Source organism: Schistocerca nitens, chromosome 4 (assembly GCF_023898315.1).
Source record: "Schistocerca nitens isolate TAMUIC-IGC-003100 chromosome 4, iqSchNite1.1, whole genome shotgun sequence".
NCBI classification, from domain to species: Eukaryota; Metazoa; Arthropoda; class Insecta; order Orthoptera; family Acrididae; genus Schistocerca; species Schistocerca nitens.
In genome coordinates, this window is record NC_064617.1 from 594,703,360 (window position 1) to 594,723,744 (window position 20,385).

General features: G+C 39.2%; 1 protein-coding gene across 1 annotated transcript in view; it reads right to left on the reverse strand.

Annotated features, from left to right (window-relative positions):
* Nucleotides 1-20,385, reverse strand: part of LOC126251375 (MAP kinase-activating death domain protein) — a 595,744-nt gene that overhangs the window by 202,278 nt on the left and 373,081 nt on the right. The window contains exons 26-27 of the mRNA XM_049951759.1: nt 16,243-16,391; nt 12,816-12,980 (exon numbers count right to left, since the gene is read on the reverse strand). Of these exons, the coding sequence (XP_049807716.1) occupies nt 12,816-12,980; nt 16,243-16,391 (314 nt within the window). The remainder of the gene's footprint in view (nt 1-12,815; nt 12,981-16,242; nt 16,392-20,385) is intronic.

Here is a 20,385-nt window from a genome sequence, read left to right on the forward strand (position 1 = left end):
AAAGTATCTTAGTAGTCAAAATCAAATAATCAGTGCTGCGGGTGAAGATGTGGGGCACAAATGGAAAAAAATGCAAAAGCATTGTTCATTATGCATTAGACAACTATGTTCAAAGCAAGGTCTTAAGGGATGGGAAAGGCCAATCATGGAGTAATAGTCATGTTAGAACACTCCTACATAAACAAAAAGAGCTTCACTACAGATTCAAGAGAAGGCAAAACCTAGATGCCAAGTAAAAGCTGGACAAAATGATAAGGGGAATAAGGAGAGCAATGAGCGAAGTTTTCAGTGAATCTGAAAGTAAAATTTTGTCAACTGATTGGACTACCATCATATGCCAGAGGGACAGCTGAAATACTGAATTTGGTCTGGTGAACTTATTTCACTGTGGAAGATTGTAGTACCGTCCCTCACTTCAATTACTGTATGGACTTCAAAATGGCAGGTCTTGAGATAACTGTTCACAGAATAGAAAAACAATTACAATCACTTTGAAGTGGAAAGGCTTCAGGAACTGATGAGGTACCTGTAATATTCTACAGAGAATAGGCAAAATAACTTGCTCCCCTTCTAGCAGCAGTTTATTGCAGTTTGCTGGAGTGATGAAAGGTACTAGTGACTGAAAAAAGTGTAGGTTATTCCCATATTCAACAAGGGTCAGAGGGTGGATGCACATAATTATACACCTATATCATTGATGCCTATCTGTTGTAAGATTATCAACCATGTTTAATGCTCATATGACATTTTTGGAGAACCAAAATCTCTTCTATAGAAACTAAAATGGATCCCACAAATAGAGATCTTGTGAAGCTCAGCTCACTCTGTTCTTTCATGGACCCACAGCACTGAAAATATTGATGCTAAGGTTGCTGTCATGTTACTCAACTCCAGGAAGGCATCTGACCCTCTCTCAAATTGCTGTTTAGCGAAAACAATTTGTGCTTCCAGAGTATCAGACCATATTTGTGACTGGATTCAAATGAAAATGTCCACAAAAACTTGACTTAGTTTCAAACTGAAAAAAATTAAACAGTTCAAAGGATAAAAAAAAGAAATGAACAGTAGACAATCAGACTTAGACAGTCCAATAAAAAATAAAATAAAATAAAACAGAAGCCATTGATAATACCGTAAGTCACTAGGTTCTCCTGTACAATAAAGGAAACAATAAAATGAAAGATTTCTGTGGTCATCTGATCCTTGCACAGACTAAGTTTTCATGCGAAATTGTAAGAATTGGGGGATGCTACATCAGGGGTAACAGTACAAGTAGAGAACTTGGGGAACAAAGTACAGTGCATCGGGGTAGTAATTACGTCACAAATACTGTAATAGTTGTAAGGGAGAACCATTTTTCTTACTCAAGTGCATTTATAACTTACTTATCTTACATTATGCAATCAGGACCAGAGGACTGTGTGCAGCTACACGGCCCTGCTTCCAATGGATTTTATTTCCTGTTTTCTGCTGCTAATCACACTCTATGCTGACCTGCACAAGTCCTCGTGGATTCCAGCTCTCCAGCTTTTCTTTGGTCAGCCTAGTGTCTTCTTTCAGAGGAAGGGAGTAAATCAATGAATTTCAAAGGCGATTTGTGTTTATCCATCTAACAAACCTGGCCCATACATGCTGTTTGGATCTCATCAGGCCTACAGGATTTGGTCTGTTGTAGATATTGCCCAGCAATTATGTTGTATCCTCAAATCCCTAGTGATCTCATCTTGTACCAGACCATAGATATTCTGAGAAGATTATTTCAGTCTTTTTCCAGACACTCCAAGTTCTGCAACCTTGTAGCCCCATGGGTTGGATCATTGTTTTGTACAGTTGGAGTTTGAAATTTCTCCTCAGACTCAGCAATTTAAAAAACTGGCTCAGACTAAAGTACAATTGGTTTGATACCTGGATCCTCATTTTGATTTCTGCCTCAAAAGATGTGTCCTCTGTAAAGATTATCTCCAAACATTTAAAATTATGAACCCTTTTGGAGTATCAGGTGCCAACTACTAGTGGCTGGGGTGCATTTCTTAAGCAAGCATGTGTTCTGTTTATCACTCAAGTGCTTGGTCTTCAATCCATTCACAAGGGTACCAAGCTTGGTTACTGTCTTTCACACTGTCATTCATCTACATCAGTTCTTCCTTAGAGTTGAACAACAGGGCCACATTGTCAGCAAGTGCAAGATGTGTGACTTTCTTACCTTCTATCTAAATCCCTTCAAAAATTTTATGGAAAACTTCCCTTGCTACCTTTTCAAGCATAAGGTTGAACAATATTGGTGACACATCATTTCCTTGTCTCAACCCTATGTTAAAGTAAAAAGATCTCTGTGACTAGGCTCCCAAGCTTCATTTTGCCTTTTGAATCAGTGAGTCAAACTCATAACAGGCTGGCAAGTTTCTTGGGTATTCCAAACCTGGTTAGGCAGTTCATTACGCTCTCCCGGTGAATGCTGTCATACACCTTAAAATCTATGAAGAGCACATGAAGACCATGAAGACCTTCATCATATTCCTACATCTTCCTGGTGAATTTCCACAGTGCATAAATGTCGACCACAGTCATATGGCCCTTTCTGAAACCATCCTGATATTCATCAATCACTTCTTCTGTAAATGCCTGGATTCTATCCAATACACAGTTGGACAAAATCTTACAGTGGACATTCAGACAACAATGGCTCGCTAGTTGGTTCATTACATTTTGTCAATTTTCTTCTGTATAGGGCTGATGAACACAATCTTCCAATCTTCTGGGTTCTCCTTTGCAATCCATATTCTCTTGATTAGTTGGCAATTACCCTTGTGGAGTCTCTCCCTTCCCCAGTTTGAATGACTTCTGCCTGGAACTTTTGTTCTCTTTCAGCTTCATTGTCAGTTTCTTTATTTTCTCCAGTGTAGGTGGTGGATATTCTAGATCTACATCAGGAGGTTGGAATTCATCACAGTTGAGGAGCTCCCTGGAATACAGTTTTCATCCCTCAGGAATGTTGAATTTATTTGTAAGTATGGTCCCATTATCTTGACAACCTTTTGGGTGCTTCTGGAATCCCTTCTTAAAGAAGTTAACTTCACGGTCCATCTTTTGAACGTCTTTTCCAAGAAACCTTGTTGAGCCTCATCTATCATTTCTTTGACATACATCTGTTTACCCTCCTCAGGGTTGCAATGATAGTTCTCCATGCTTCTCCAAACTGTGCTTCGCCTTGTGTAAAATCTGTGCCTCATAGCCAGCTCTCCTTGGCTTCTGTTCTCTTGGCTAATGCCTGAATGCATTTATCCTGAAACAAAATCTTCTTGCTGCTGATCTGCTTCTTGATGACAGCATCAGACACATCCTTTACTAAATCTTTGACTTTTTTCAATACTTTTTCTGAGATCTTTTGTGGACACTCTTCCTGCAGGATTTCAAAGTGATTGCAGAGGTGGGTCTGAAATTCAGCTTTCTGTGCAATGTCTTTGAGTATATCCACAGTAGTGTACTGATTTCTTAAGACTGCTTCTGATTCTTGGCTTTCAGTTGTATTTGCAGTCAGCTTTTTGCTAGGGAATTTCTCCTTCCACACTACGCACCCCATGCTGTCTTTACATCCATCACATAGTTCTTTGCTTTGATGTCAATTGTAAAGTAATACATCTAATAAACTGTTTTACCTTCTGGTAACGCCCAAGTTCCTTTGTGTATAACCTTTCATTGGAAATTTGTGCTGTTGATGCACATATCTTTCAGTGTTGCAAAGGCGATGAACCTGATGCCATTGTCATTGCTGAGTTCATATTTATTTGGCATTTATTAATAGAAAACTAGTCAAAAAGGGTAAACTTGGACAAACAGGAAATTTACTGAATGGAGACAGTATTGGTTGAGATTCAAACCAACCAGAGGGCTATGAAAGTTCTCATGAATTTACTAAGGGGTTTTTATTGTAATATTGGTGTAAAGAGAACCAAACAGTTTTTACAAGTGTACTTAATTTCAATATGCAGATAGAGAGATCTATGAAGGAATATAACAAAAATTTAACTCAATACTTATATGTATATGGTGTCTGTTCTTTCGGACATGTCCGAAAGAACAGACACCATTGATGACCTGCAGCCGTCTAGAATGAAATTAGAATTATATTAACACCTTCAGCTGCTGATGGGCATTGACATATACCAACAGGGACAGGTGAAAGTGTGTGCCCCGACCGGGACTCGGACCCGGGATCTCCTGCTTACATGGCAGACGCTCTATCCATCTGAGCCACCAAGGGCACAGAGGATAGTGCGACTGCAGGGACTATCTCGCACACACCTCCCACGAGACCCACATTCTCACCTTGTATATCCACACAATACATTCATAATGTCCCATCCCAACACACTCATTACTCGTGGAAGACATTCTTACCAAGTCCCATAAGAGTTCGGGAAATATGTGTGCATCCGCACAGAAGAAGAAGGTCATGGCCAGTATTGCCAGAACTATATACTTATATGGATATGGTGTCTGTTCTTTCGGACATGTCCGAAAGGACAGACACCATTGATGACCTGCAGCTGTCTAGAATAAAATTAGAATTAGAATTAGAATTCACCTGTCCCCATTGATATATATCAACACCCGTCAGCAGCTGAAGGTATTAATATAATTCTACTTTCATTCTAGATGGCTGCAGGTCATCAATGGTGTCTGTCCTTTCGGACATGTCCAAAAGAACAGACACCATATCCATGTAAGTATATAGTTCTGGGAATACCAGCCATGACCTTCTTCTTCTGTGCAGATGAACACATATTCCCCAAACTCTTACGGGACTTGGTAAGAATGTCTTCCATGAGTAATGAGTGTGTTGGGGTGGGACACTACGAATGTACACTCCTGGAAATGGAAAAAAGAACACATTGACACCGGTGTGTCCGACCCACCATACTTGCTCCGGACACTGCGAGAGGGCTGTACAAGCAATGATCACACGCACGGCACAGCGGACACACCAGGAACCGCGGTGTTGGCCGTCGAATGGCGCTAGCTGCGCAGCATTTGTGCACCGCCGCCGTCAGTGTCAGCCAGTTTGCCGTGGCATACGGAGCTCCATCGCAGTCTTTAACACTGGTAGCATGCCGCGACAGCGTGGACGTGAACCGTATGTGCAGTTGACGGACTTTGAGCGAGGGCGTATAGTGGGCATGCGGGAGGCCGGGTGGACGTACCGCCGAATTGCTCAACACGTGGGGCGTGAGGTCTCCACAGTACATCGATGTTGTCGCCAGTGGTCGGCGGAAGGTGCACGTGCCCGTCGACCTGGGACCGGACCGCAGCGACGCACGGATGCACGCCAAGACCGTAGGATCCTACGCAGTGCCGTAGGGGACCGCACCGCCACTTCCCAGCAAATTAGGGACACTGTTGCTCCTGGGGTATTGGCGAGGACCATTCGCAACCGTCTCCATGAAGCTGGGCTACGGTCCCGCACACCGTTAGGCCGTCTTCCGCTCACGCCCCAACATCGTGCAGCCCGCCTCCAGTGGTGTCGCGACAGGCGTGAATGGAGGGACGAATGGAGACGTGTCGTCTTCAGCGATGAGAGTCGCTTCTGCCTTGGTGCCAATGATGGTCGTATGCGTGTTTGGCGCCGTGCAGGTGAGCGCCACAATCAGGACTGCATACGACCGAGGCACACAGGGCCAACACCCGGCATCATGGTGTGGGGAGCGATCTCCTACACTGGTCGTACACCACTGGTGATCGTCGAGGGGACACTGAATAGTGCACGGTACATCCAAACCGTCATCGAACCCATCGTTCTACCATTCCTAGACCGGCAAGGGAACTTGCTGTTCCAACAGGACAATGCACGTCCGCATGTATCCCGTGCCACCCAACGTGCTCTAGAAGGTGTAAGTCAACTACCCTGGCCAGCAAGATCTCCGGATCTGTCCCCCATTGAGCATGTTTGGGACTGGATGAAGCGTCGTCTCACGCGGTCTGCACGTCCAGCACGAACGCTGGTCCAACTGAGGCGCCAGGTGGAAATGGCATGGCAAGCCGTTCCACAGGACTACATCCAGCATCTCTACGATCGTCTCCATGGGAGAATAGCAGCCTGCATTGCTGCGAAAGGTGGATATACGCTGTAGTAGTGCCGACATTGTGCATGCTCTGTTGCCTGTGTCTATGTGCCTGTGGTTCTGTCAGTGTGATCATGTGATGTATCTGGCCCCAGGAATGTGTCAATAAAGTTTCCCCTTCCTGGGACAATGAATTCACGGTGTTCTTATTTCAATTTCCAGGTGTGTAGTTTGTGGACATACAAGGTGAGAATTTTCACCTATCCCCATTGATATATATCAACGGCCGTCAGCAGCTAAAGGTATTAACATAATTCTAATTTCATTCTAGACAGCTGCATGTCATCAATGGTGCCTGTTCTTTCAGACATGACCAAAAGAACAGACACCATATCCATACAAGTATATAGTTCTGGCAATACCGGCAATGACATTCTTCTTCTGTGCGGATGCACACATATTCCCCGAACTGTTACCAGACTTGGTGAGAATGTCTTCCACGAGTAATGAGTGTGTTGGGGTGGGACACTACGAATGTAGTGTGTGGACATATAAGGTGAGACTGTGGGTTTCGAGGTAGGCGTGCATGAGATAGTCCCTGCAGTCGCACTATCTTCTGTGCCCTCGGTAGCTCAGCTGGTTAGAGCATCTGCCATGTAAGCAGGAGATCCCTGGTTTGAGTCCCGGTCGGGGCACACATTTTCACCTGTCCCTGTTGATATATATCAACACCCATCATCAGCTGAAGGTATTAATATAATTCTAATTTCAAAATTTAACTCCGTGATTGGAAGTATTTGGATCAACCAATTGACGATAGAGCTATGGTTGACACATTCATGGAGAAACTGCCAGTTCATAAAACATCTTATACATTGGGCAGTAAGAGTATATTGATGCTTTTTGAGGACAGTACGTGAATTTGACAGATGGTACGTAGATAGTTGTTGACATGATTTCAGGTAAAATCAGGGGGTTCATAACAACAGGAAACAGATGAACACAGTCGGGCTAAATGACTTAGGAGGCAGAGGCTGCAGAAGTAGTGGTTCTTTTCGTATAGTCAACCATCATGAAAGGAGGCACTGAAAAAGAGAGAAACAAGTCACCACTTCAGTAAATGTCCATGGTGTAGCAGGTCAATGTGGAGCAGGTCAATGTGGAGAACCCAAATGCAGTGTGAATCAGTTCTTTAATAATTATAAAATGAGGCATTTAGTCCAAGTTGAAAAGAGTAGAGTAAGCTTGGTATTCTGAGTGTTAGATTAAGTTTCCAGGTGCTATTCTGCTACAAAGAGAACAACATTATAAAGTACTGAGCCTGGTAGGCACAGCAGCACTGGGCTGAACTTGCATTCAGGATGTCAGGGGTTATACTCCTGCTGACCATGCTGCATAGGTTTTCTGCGGTTTGCATAACTGCTTAAAATAAATGCTGGCACAGTTCCCTTGAAGAGGGCATAGCTAACTTCCCAATATCCCTGGCCCAATTTGTTTTCGGACGGGATCTTCTCTGGGTAAAACATAATTTTTCCTTCCTTTAGCCAGACTTGTTTCAGTAAATTTACAGTATCATCAGTGACTTTTATTTTCTTTCTATTAAACAACAGGAAAAATGCTCTTTACTACCTTCACATATAAAAATCTGATATTTAAAGAATGTATTTACAAATTTGAAAACAGACAAGATTTTTTATACTGGATGAACTTAATAAAATTGCAAGGACAGACTTCTTATTGGAAATGGAGGAAAAAATGTCCTATGAATGTCTGTTCAGAAACACATTGATGCTATGATATAAGGCACTGACAAATGAAAGTTCCTCTGGTCATACGCTCTGTTTTCCTTGTGTGTTGCAGGCTGTGTGATTGATGCAGCAGGGGTATTCATGTCAGGAACAAGCCAGGATGGTGTTTGTATATGGCCAAGCAGATGGAAACAGTTGAGAAGCAGCACCCAATCCTCCAAATCTGATGTACGCGCACATTCAACTGCCTCCCTGCACATTCATCTGTCTGAAAGGATCCAGGATCACAAAAACAGCCAAAAAGGGCTTAAAGTATTCTGTGATGTGGTTGGTCTCAGTGAGGGTACTTGTTCTGGTACAGATGTTATAATGATGCAAGTATCCTTACAACCCAATAGATAGTTCCAGACCATGCAAATAAATCTTCATTATAACTTTATTAATCAAGATCATTCACCAAGCAGCAGAGGACGCTGAAATGTAGCAGGCAGCAAGGCGACAGTGAGCACCTAGCGTTGTCATCTGCCATCTCACGGCCGAAGTATAGAACTAAACAAAATGAATAGAAGTGGCTGAAGGGTGCTGCCACCTAAAGAAAAGAGTGTGATCTAAACACTGACAACTATGTAGAAACATTATTGTTTAAGTAATCAGGTGTCTAAAGCATAATATGTTTTGTAAAAGAGTTTTTCCATATTTAAATATACTGTGACTATGTTAACAATTATGTAAGTGTTCATGGTGTTAATATTAAGTTATGAAGGTGAGGGGAACCACCACCTATGAATTGGCTGCAAGAAAGTTTACTGCTGCTTTTGCCTATGAGGACAGTCTTCGTACAGTTTGAGTATTGCTTTATAAGAGCGAATGTGTAAAACTGTGTTTAGTGGTAAAATGGGCTTTTATGAATAACATCTTGGATGAATGAGTTAAAAGTAGCTACTGACACCACTACGGTGAATTTTGAGTAGCAGAATTCCAAGTAAGAAGAAGTGGCTAACGTAATCCGCCAATTTGGAAAAAGTGTATACTGGCTTGCTGCACATACTGTGCAACTTCAACAAATGTTGTACTAGCTTAGGATAGTAACAATAAATACTACAATGTTGGAGTCACTATTATTTGCTGCAATTTATTCTTCATGTAGCATTTCTCATTCGGGGTGATAAACTGTGCTCACCACCAAATAAAAGACTCAAGTATAATTTCATTTGTGAACTTTAGTGTATCATTTACTGTGGGATAGGAATCCATGCTGTGAAAACCATGATCTCTGACAAAATATAAAAGTTAAGTAATATATTTTTCTGTCTTTTATAGAAAGCAAATGGCTTTAACAGTTTCCTTATTTCATTAGAAGTTCTTAGGCTATCAATAATTGTTCCCTAAACTGTATACTTATAGCAGAATATTTTTCAGATACATTAGCCGCTTGAATGTGAGTGGTGAGTACATGGAACAAAAATGTAAGATAAGTGAATGATGTTTACCAGCTAAAATCAGCAGAACATGCTGCATGAATAGGATGCTTTGTAGCAGATGAAGACAACAAAACGTACAGTGAATATTTTTGTATTAAGAAAAATAATTACTGTGGTGGATACTGAATCTACATACATAATTTTACGAAAGGTTTTCAAACTAACATAAGCAAATTATGTCAAAGAGATTCATAAGTTTATATCAAACAGTTGTACACTTTTCAAAATTTACAGCCACAGTGGCTAAACATCCCCAATGCTTATTAGGTTTTTACACTATGTGATCAAAAGTATCTGGACACCTGGCTCAAAATGACTTACAAGTTCATGGTGCCCTCCATCGGTAATTCTGGAATTCAATAGGGTGTTGGCCCACCCTTAGCCATGATGACAGCTTCCACTCCCACAGGCATATATTCAGTCAGGTACTGGAAGGTTTCTTGGGGAATGGCAGACCATTCTTCATGGAGTGCTGCACTGAGGAGAGGTATTGGTGTTGGTCGGTGAGGCCTGGCATGAAGTCAGCATTCCAAAACATTCTAAAGGTGTTCTATAGAATTCAGGTCTGGATTCTGTGCAGGCCAGTCCATTACAGGGATGTTATTGTCATGTAACCACTTCACCACAGGCCATGAATTATGAACAGTTGCTCGATTGTGTGAAAGATGCAATTTGCAATTGCCATCCACGAATTGCTCTTCAACAGTGGGAAGCAAGAAGGTGCTTAAAACATCAATGTAATCCTGTGCTGTGATAATGCCACACAAAACAACAAGAGGTGCAAGCCCCCCTCCTTGAAAAACACGACACACCATAACACCATTGCCTCTGAATTTTACTGTTGGCAGTACACACATTGGCATATGATGTTCACCGGGCATTCGCCATACCCACACACTACCACTGGAGTGCTACATTGTGTACTGTGATTCATCACTCCACAACATTTTTCCACTGTTCAATCATCCAGTGTGTATGCTTCTTACACCAAGTGAGGTGCTGTTTGGCATTTACCGGCGTGATGTGTGGCTTATGAGCAGCTGCTCGACCATGAAATCCAAGTTTTCTCATCTCCCACCTAACTGTCATAGTACTTACAGTGGATCCTGATGCAGTTTGGAATTCCTGTGTGACGATCTGGATAGATGTTTGCCTATTACACATTCCAACCCTCTTCAACTTGGCGGTCTCTGTCAGCCAACAGATGAAGTCGGCCTGTACGCTATTGTGTTGTACATGTCCCTTCACGTTTCCCAATCACCTGACCATGTTCGAAGTCTGTGAGTTCCACAGAGTCCCCATTCTGCTCTCTCATGAGGTCTAATGACTACTGAGGTCACTGATATGGAATAGCTGGCAATAGGTGGCAGCACAATGCACCTAATATGAAAAATTTATGTTTTGGGGGGTGTCCGGATACATTGGATCACATTGTGGATATTACATTAATTCTGCAGTGTACGTTTGCATGATTAATGTATTTTAGCATCAAACATCTGTTTTGATACTTATGCCAGTGCTGAAATCTTCATTGGATGGTTTTATGTCCGTTACCCATCCATATTAGTCACCAAACAGGTAAATGTCATCATCTTAAAGTTGGTTACAAGTAGTTGTGCATACATCTTTATGGTATTGACTTTACAACAGTAATTCCTTTTGCAACAATTATTTTAAACTGGTAGAGTGCTTGCCTTGATATTGGTAGAGTGATGAACTCCAGTTGTATACTGAGTACTGTACTACACCTGGTTGTCCCCCACATTTATGAATGAATCCGAATGCCACTCACAGACAATTTTAATAGCAAAAAATTATCCACACTAGGATAAAACTGGATGGGGCATCGCATCATACTCCTTTTGACCATTTCCTTCTGCTGTATACAAACACCATTACGGCTTGTTCCCAACATGAATATCGGACGTTCTGCTGCCTACAGTTCACTGTGTCAATTTCACAGACCCCAAAACACAAGGAACACACAGCACATGGTCACAGTAACTTTCATTCGTCAGTACCACCTACCGTGGCAATGATGCATTTCCAGACACATGGTCATGGGACCTCATTATCACATCTTGTGGTTTTTCATACTTTGCATTACATTTGTTTTCCTTTTACAGTTTGTCATCTGCAGCCATCTAGAACTTGTTGTAGAATACTTATTTACATTGAAAATTTAAGACTGGGGATTTTATCGTTCGACATAACTTGCTGTCAGAAGCGATAGTCCTGAACAGTACTGGTAGAATTGTTGGGGGAGTGGCCAAACATTGTGTTCTGGAGACACCAGTCTGTCCAGTCCATTTTCAGCACATCATCCCAAGCATCACAGAGATGCAATCACTGTCTCTGTTCACTATATTTTCATGCACCCTTATTTCTATCATGTGGGGCCACTGAGGTCCTGCTCAGCACTAATTATGGCCTTCCTGAACCAATCAATGACATATTCTAATGAGATCTTGGCCAATATGAATAGCAATATCACAGAATAATAAATTACAGCCTCAATAGTCAAATTCTGTCACTAGATAGTACGTGTTTCTCCTTCTATGATGCAGCCTAACATAATCTTCTCACAAACGAACAACACTGAGATGTAATTTTTGAATTAGAAACCCATAGCATAGTCTTATATATAACACAGATGGTGCCACTCCTACCTACTTTGAACAGCTGCACTGCAATGGTAATTATTTGCATGTCTAAGCATTTTGTACACTTCATGCCAGTTTGACTTCTGTTGCATGCTGCCTTCATGGCAAAACTATTTTAATGGCCAGCAGTGTACACAACATTGAGTAAATAATTTCCTTAATAAACGAAAATCACATAAATTAATGAGTTTAGTATGTGGAGTACACAAATTTGCAATCAGTAAGTTCTCTTCATAGTAACTATCAAGGCTAGATTTTTTTTATTATTTATTTATTTATTTATTTATTTTTTAGTCAAGTTTAAAATACTCCGAATCACATATTTCAGTTGCACAATGTATAAAAACTCAAATCTAAATCAGCAGTTCCCAAACTGCAACCTTCAGAACCTTAAGTCTCTTATAAAGAAAGGAAAAGTAACTTATCTACGTAGCTGGTAGTGGAAAGCCAATTTTCTGAATTAGCCTACAGAACCTTAGGCTTTCTATAAAAAACGAAGAAGCAACTTATCCACTCATCTGGTACTGGAAAGTAATATTCAACACATTTATGACTTCCCCAGACTAATATTCAAGAATACTGTTGATTCTTAACAATCATTAAAAGTAAAGAGTGGTTATGGTGCAAGTGATCAATCAGAGGTTTTATTGCTGTAGATTGGGAACCAGTAATTTAGATTATTGCTCAAGAGCTATACAGGGCATCAATGACTTGGCTATCACAGAATAGACCCTTTACAAAAAGAAAAATCATGCAACATGCAGCAGAACCAAAGGCTAAACTGCAAAAATAGGTGCCACTCAGCAGGCAAACAACGGAAAAAAAGCGTGGCAAATGTGGCTATACAAAAATGCAAAAACTCACATTGCCCTGTTCTATCTCACTATCAGAAACAGTACTACGGAACGAAGCTTGGTGACCGGCCCTTTGTCTTGTGAATGCCGGGTTTGTGATGATACTGCCAGCATCGGATGCATTGCAAGAAGCCACACCCTCAGTTGAGCCATGTAAAGTGTTCTCAGTCCCACCCTAAAAAACAAAAGAACAAAAGAAAACGGAAGTTCTGAAGAAAGTAACAAAAGAAATAGCACAAAAAGCAATAAAATGTCACAAGTTCATCTGGAGGCCCTACTTTCCACATCCCATCAAATATTATAGAAAACTTGAATATTATTCTTGATATAAAGTGTAGCTCACTGCCTAGGATTTCTTCACTAAAATATATACAAGGTAGGAAATATTCCACAAGGTTTGAAAATTTGCACACTATTTATACAGCCAGTTCATTGTTGTTTGAACAGTACCTCATTTGTAACTTAACTTCACTGCAGTCTGGGTATTTGAAACTCTTTTCTCATTAGCTAATTTTTTATTTCCAGCATTTAGATCACACAAATTGACAGAATTCTTTCTTGACATTACTTTGTTGAATAAATTTATTTTGGATTTCCCACACCCAACATTTCAAAATATTTCTCATATAGTCATATCTGTTATAAAAGGAATGGCTTCAAAACGGCGAAGTAGATTAATATTGTCATTATACCATTCCATTTAGGAATATGTTCCTCAAAGATTTCATTATGGCGGCTTAAAACATGCTATATTAGTCATTTTTATGCAGAAAAATTGTAAAATTTTAGTGGGCTGTTTGAATTTGGTCTTCAGCTACAAATTGCTTTCCATAGGTTTGAGCTATTGTGACTTTTTGTGATTTCTGTGTTCTGAACAGCTCAAAGTGTGAAATTCAGTAGGCAAGATAGTATTTTAATGGCAAATATTTCTGATATAACAAAGCTTAATATGATGTTCTCATCTATGTTGATGAGAATCTTCAGCATCACACTAATCTATTTCTCATAGTCCTTAGACAGTTATTAAGTTGCTTATGGACATTGTTATATCATTTCACTCCAGATCAATCATATGAAACCGTGCAGATCATATGCAATCACATTAATAATTTCCAGCTGTATCTGTGTAACATAAACCTATATAAATAATTTTCAGCTGATGGTATGCTTTATTAATTATCATGGTACCTTGTTATTTAATTTTTGTTTGCCACTGCGAGTCACAACGGAGATGTAATGTGAATTAGCTGGTAGAGGTAAGAACTCGACAACTGTGCTTTGGTCACCAAATAGTGCACTTTCTCTTTGAATTGCAGTGCATTTACACCAGATAACAATACACAAATGTCAGGGATGACAACCATTTATTTCTTTTTTTATTATAGTGTTGTCACATAACAGGGATTTCCAAGCATTATGAAGCAAATTTTCAGTAATTGTGTGTTCTAATAATAAAAATAAATGTATGTTATTTTTCTGCAAATTTCTGTTTACTCATCCATTGATGTATTTCCTGACATAATAAACTTGCGTGTTGATGTCTAATAGCTCTTGTGTATTGCACATTTACTGATAAATTTGTTACCAAAATAGATTTACCATGTAAAACTGTTCATAATATGCAGTGTTCTGTGGGATTCAAAGGTCTTAAAATCATCTAAAAAAAAGTACCCACTGCAATTTTCAGATAAGTTTTTTTTCCTTTAAAATTCATTAATACTGAAAGTAAATTGACAAAAGAACTAAAATTAGAAAAATTGTTTCACAAACTGTAAAACTGTGTTAAGCTTACAGAGACTCATAGTGAAATATAAGGAACAGTACCCCAATAATAAAGCACAAAATAAGTATAATGTATTAATACAGAAATGGACAGCACAAAATAATCACACAGCATACATGCAGAAACTTGGCTTCATACTCATTGTTTATCTGGAATTAAGACTGAGACAACAATCAAATAAATAAAATTGTTCTTTCAACATAGGCCAGCCAGTTGTTGTCATTCCAAAACTCTATATACCTGTTTCGTTTCGAAACAATTAAAAACCACACAAAACATGAATCATGCTTTACACTGAGTTTACAAAATTAATAATGTCTATATAAGATTATTTAATGCCTGAATAAGAAACTTCACAAGAAATCAAATATTACAAACTAAAAAAGCAACTGAAGACATAAGAACACAATAATTTGTGAATCTCTGATATTGACATTAGGAAAACTTGAATGATTAACAGATATTCCACATAACTGTTCCAAGTTTTACTTTCAGACACCCCATGTACTCAATACTAATCCATTCAAGTTCCTGACAATTTACCTGAATTACTGGGATATGTGCCACATGACACAAATAAAAGAACTGAATGGATAGGCATAATAATCTATTCTTAAAGATAAAAAGGATATTATAAGATGAATATTTACAATACTGTAGCTTTATAACTTCTACTACAGCTTGAAAAGATAAGGGGTGGGTGAATCTACATAATGGGAAGGAAAGTATGAATACACTAGATTACAATTATATATATTTTGAAATATAAGCACAGAAATTTTTGAAGGGTGGAAAGTAAGAAATATTTGTAAGGATAGTCCAAAAAAATGTAAATTCATTTATTTTTGCCTACCAATGGACAGATGTAATATGCTACAAATTTATTGCTAATATTAACACATGAAAGTTAAGACCAGTGTCTAAAAATCTCTACTTTTTAATTTCATGCATCTGCTTTTGGAACATTCTTCAATGCCACACAATATTTGTCAAACACTGAACTTTTGTTGAGTTCAAACATTTGGCAGGAACTTTGTAGGTTTCTATTGGAATTTCTTGACTACATTTTAGTCAATCAAGAACATTCCTATCCTACATAGATTCTTTGGCTTTAGCAACTGCTAAAGGGATTTTTTCTTGCTTCGCAATAAGGGAGGTAAATTTTCATGTAATAACTTTTTCCTTTATTAAATCAAGAGCACATATCAATAAACAGAGCAGCAGAGTTTTATCAATACCAGAAACATGTGCAAAGTTTTTATGGGTAGTATACACCAAATAAGTGATTGTAACAGCTTTACATCAAATACAGAAAGAAAAAGGAAAGGAACAAATGAATCATGCCTTTCATAAAAGGTAAGGGCAGCTATGATCTTTGTATATGTTTACTGTATTATGTGGTATATAGTGTTCATCAAAGAAAACAAATGAATTATGTGGGAATCAAGCAATAATCCAAATCATAAACTCAGTTTAATTTTGCAGCTAAGTAATACGGGTTTTGGGATGGTCTAGAGATGTAGTGGGAGAGTCACTTGCAGGAAAAGAGGAGATCAACATGCTCCTATAGTTCTGTGGATTTTTAAAACTATAAGTATGACAAAATTCAGAACAAGTTTCCTGCTCTCACTACACCATTGTACTTGTAACTTACCTCAGAGTCCATGGAGGTTAGTTTAGATAAAAGCAAATGCCGTTTCTGATTGAGCAAATCACGGAGCATATCAGTGGTAGACTGCCCATCACCACTTTCTTCTGTTCCTTGTTGAGGATCCTGAATCAACCGCACTGATGGAGGTGAATCTGTTTAAAGATCCAGTTCAATATTATTTTATGTGCATGACTTGTTGATGTGTCAGTCATGAACACATAAAGCAATATGACACATTTCAGGGTGTGGCATAAATATTACTGCAGTCGTTGTATCTTCAGAACATATTGACAATTCACGTTTTAAATACTGTCAAAGCTGCCACATGTATTAAAAAAAGTTTATTCTCTGAACAACAGTAACTGCATTTTCATCTGGCATGTATGTAAACAAAAAGTAATGACTCGGACAAAGTGAAATTTTGTTTTGATGTATCAAACATGTTGTTGTTATTATATTTCCATGTGTTTTAGCAGCATGAAAATAACCCCAGAGACACCAGGAGACAAATGCTAGTTGCATAAACTAAATACTGAAACAGAACACCAGAAAATGGCAGCTGAATCTTCTACAGCATCTCAATCCCAGAAAACTCACACAGGGTATTCAGTTTCTGTGTGCAACAAAATGATAGCTGGTACAGAACAACTCACTGGGAACAAAATGCCCAGTATAAAAGTTAATTAACATTCAAATAGTTCTTTTATGGACATTCTTTTTCACCTTGCTCTGCAACATTATTCCATCCAGTACTTTAATCAGCAGCCTTTTAAACACACCTACTTTGAAACTTCCTGGTAGATTAAAACTGTGTACTGGACCAAGACTCGAACTCGGGACCTTTGCCTTTTGCAGGCAAGTGCTCTATCAACTGAGCTACCCAACCACGACTCACGCCCCATACTCACAGCTTTAATTCCACCAGTACCTTGTCTCCTACCTTCCAAACTTCACAGAAGCTCTCCTCCTTTCCTCCAGGAGTGCTATTTCTGCAAGGTTCACAGGAGAGCTTCTGTGAAGTTTGGAAGGTAGGAGACGAGGTACTGGCGGAATTAAAGCTGTGAGTATGGGGTGTGAGTCGTGCTTTGGTAGCTCAGTTGGGAGAGCATTTACCCACAAAAGGCAAAGGTCCCGAGTTCAAGTCTGGATCCAGCACACAGTTTTCATCTGCCAGGAAGTTTCATATCAGTGCGCACTCCGCTGTAGAGTGAAAATTTCATTCTAGAAACACCTACTTTTGCTTTTTTCTCTGAATGTCCTTCCCTGTAAACTATTTCCCACACAGAGCTGCCTAGTAAATAATCAGCATTTCATGGCCAGAGATCAATTTATGGAGTTTTATAATAGTATGAGATGTAAGAAAGCCTCAACATGCATGGCTGTGCCAGCTTCAGCTCTGGTAAGTGTATGTTGTTACCACCCCTTGCTGCCCTGTAAGATAAGAATGACTTACCCAATACTGTACCCCTCCCCCCTTTCCATTCCCACCCTGCTTTCTCAATTTTCTCTCACATGTAATATAAAATTATGATGAAAACTTTTCTTGTTTGTTTGCGGTGCACACTGAAGTCTGATTTAAAACTGGATTACTGTAGTAGGCATGGTCCTATGCCCTGATACCACACTACTTTACTAGGTTTTGTCCTATACAATTTCCTTCCTCCAACCTTTCAGTTGATTTACACAACTAATTAAATGGGTAATCTACATTTTAACATGTATTCTGAACCACAGTCGCTACACCACTTCACTAATCTTTTATTTGAAATCAATCGACAAAGATCACTATACCCATGTGGTTTTCCAGGACAATATTCTCTACAAATGCACTATTACATTTCTCATTTTTTTCTTATTTGTGGTCCCAGATACTATTTATTGTGTGCAATGTAGTTGTTTTTTAGAAGTTCAAAATTAATAAGAACTGCCACAGAAACACAAAAAATGAATATTTCAGGGAATTATATATGCTTCAAACTCTATGAAATATATACCAATAATGAACAGAGTAGGACAGAGCAACATGCTTATTAAAAAATTCAATTTAAATAAAAGCAAGGCAGGTTTATATTTAATTCTTTGAACAGCACCAAGTACAACATTTCAGTACTATCTTTCTGCACAATTTTAAAGATGATATCAAGCAGATGACGTCCATTATTCTCAATACATTGCGTTAATTGAACTCAGAAGTTTTCTTCAACTCTTTCCAGCATATCAAGGAGTATGTTGGTGACATCTTGATGAATGTTGTTCTTCATATGAGGAAGGGAACTAGGAATATTCTATGAAAAAGTCATTGTCACATGGGGCAAGGAGCATGACTGTCACATGGAGCTAACCAGGTCACCACCTTGGCCAGTGCAGATCACCTCTCAAGAAGATGAGGTATCCTGGGAAGTGGTGTAGCAAAACAGTTGTCGAAACACACTCTGTGTGTGCTGAAGCACCATCCTGTTGAGCCATATGCTGCCCACATCCAACTCATTGAGTGTTGGCAGCAAAAACTCCTGAATTATGTGGACTTAATGGTCAGAAGTCACCAAAACTGCCCATCAATATTCTTCAAAAAAATCATGGACCAATTATTCCAAGTTGTAGTACTGTATGTATAGTTAGACATTGTGAATTCCAGTAGCATATGTTATGCCTATTTACAGATCCCAGAAGATGGAAGTGAGACTCATCACTGAAGAGAAAAAGTTCATTGTTAGGCATGCAAAAAAGCACATGACATGCAGTTTCTCAAGCAACAAAATCTCATAGATTTAGTTCCTGCACCATAGCTAACTTGTAGGCATGAAATTTTAGTTCTTCATAAAGGATTCACCCCACAGAATGAGAAGACAACCCAACAGAAGCCTCATGTTTGTTGGTAGAGTGCTGGAGGGTCATAAAACAGAAACCCTTACCTACCCAATGTTCTGGGGTGACCTGTGACCTTGCTGTTCATGGAAGACACCCCCCCCCCCCCCCCTTTCGCATCACCAGTTTCCCTGAAGTTGTTTACTCATGAAACAAACAACTGCCAGCCAGGAACAAGACTCGAGGCATACTATTGAAATGAGTATGGAATGCTCATTGTATGGCAATGATAGAGTGACCATTACAAAAGTACACATCATCAGTGAACGTACATTACAGTTTTGTCTACTCCATGATACTAAGTGAAACACTGAAGCTACAACTTTACACTCTGCCCTCTTGAATGTGCCTACCCCCCACCTTCTCAGAATGACCTTTGCTTCAGGGTGCCAAATTTAAATAGGCAAGTTGCTGTCCCCCATACTGCATGTATAAGTTTACAAACAAGTGCTTTCTTTTTTAAAATAGTGGGGCTCGGAATTATTGAGGAAACAGAATTCCATTCAAGAATGTGACAGTTACTGGTACACATGACACAAAGCTGCTAAGCACACAGTATTGTATAAACAAAATGAAACTATTTACATAATGGTGTGGCCAGAGTGCTGTGATGTGTTGAAGTGAATCTGGTGCCACCGAGAAAGAATCTTGTCAGAAAAATAACTGAAATTCGAAAACCAGGGGCATCAAAATCCAAAAATTTAAATACATAACATCTAAAGCATCTGTGATCAGGCCTAGGGTTACACCATGAACACAATATTTCTAGACCTAGTTTTAGAATTATTCAGTCCTTGTGATCGGGACAAGGAATGTTCCAGATATTTAAACAGCTGTGAGTACATTTCTTACTCTATTAGCACCACTGAACGTTACTTCCATTTCTTTTATGAAATATGTTTATGAAAAAGGTTGCTTAAATTCTTCTACATTTGCAATAACTTGCATAATCTTGTATGCAACAAACCAATGTGAATCACACACAAAGTAAACCCGATTACCAAAAGAACTTACTATAATTACATGTGTGCATCAAACAGACATATACTGGTACAACAATCATCCTAGGCAAAATACATTATCTTACTCCTCCTCCCCACCTTTCTAACCCTTCGATTTTCCTTCATTTTATTTCCCACTATCTTAATTCTTAATTGCACCACCAATTTCATTTCTCTTTGTCTTAATCAATTTTTACTTCTCATTCTATCTGTCTGTCACCTCTGAAGAGAAGCCACCACAATGCCAATGTAATATCTTTGGTCTTCTCCTCTCTCTGTT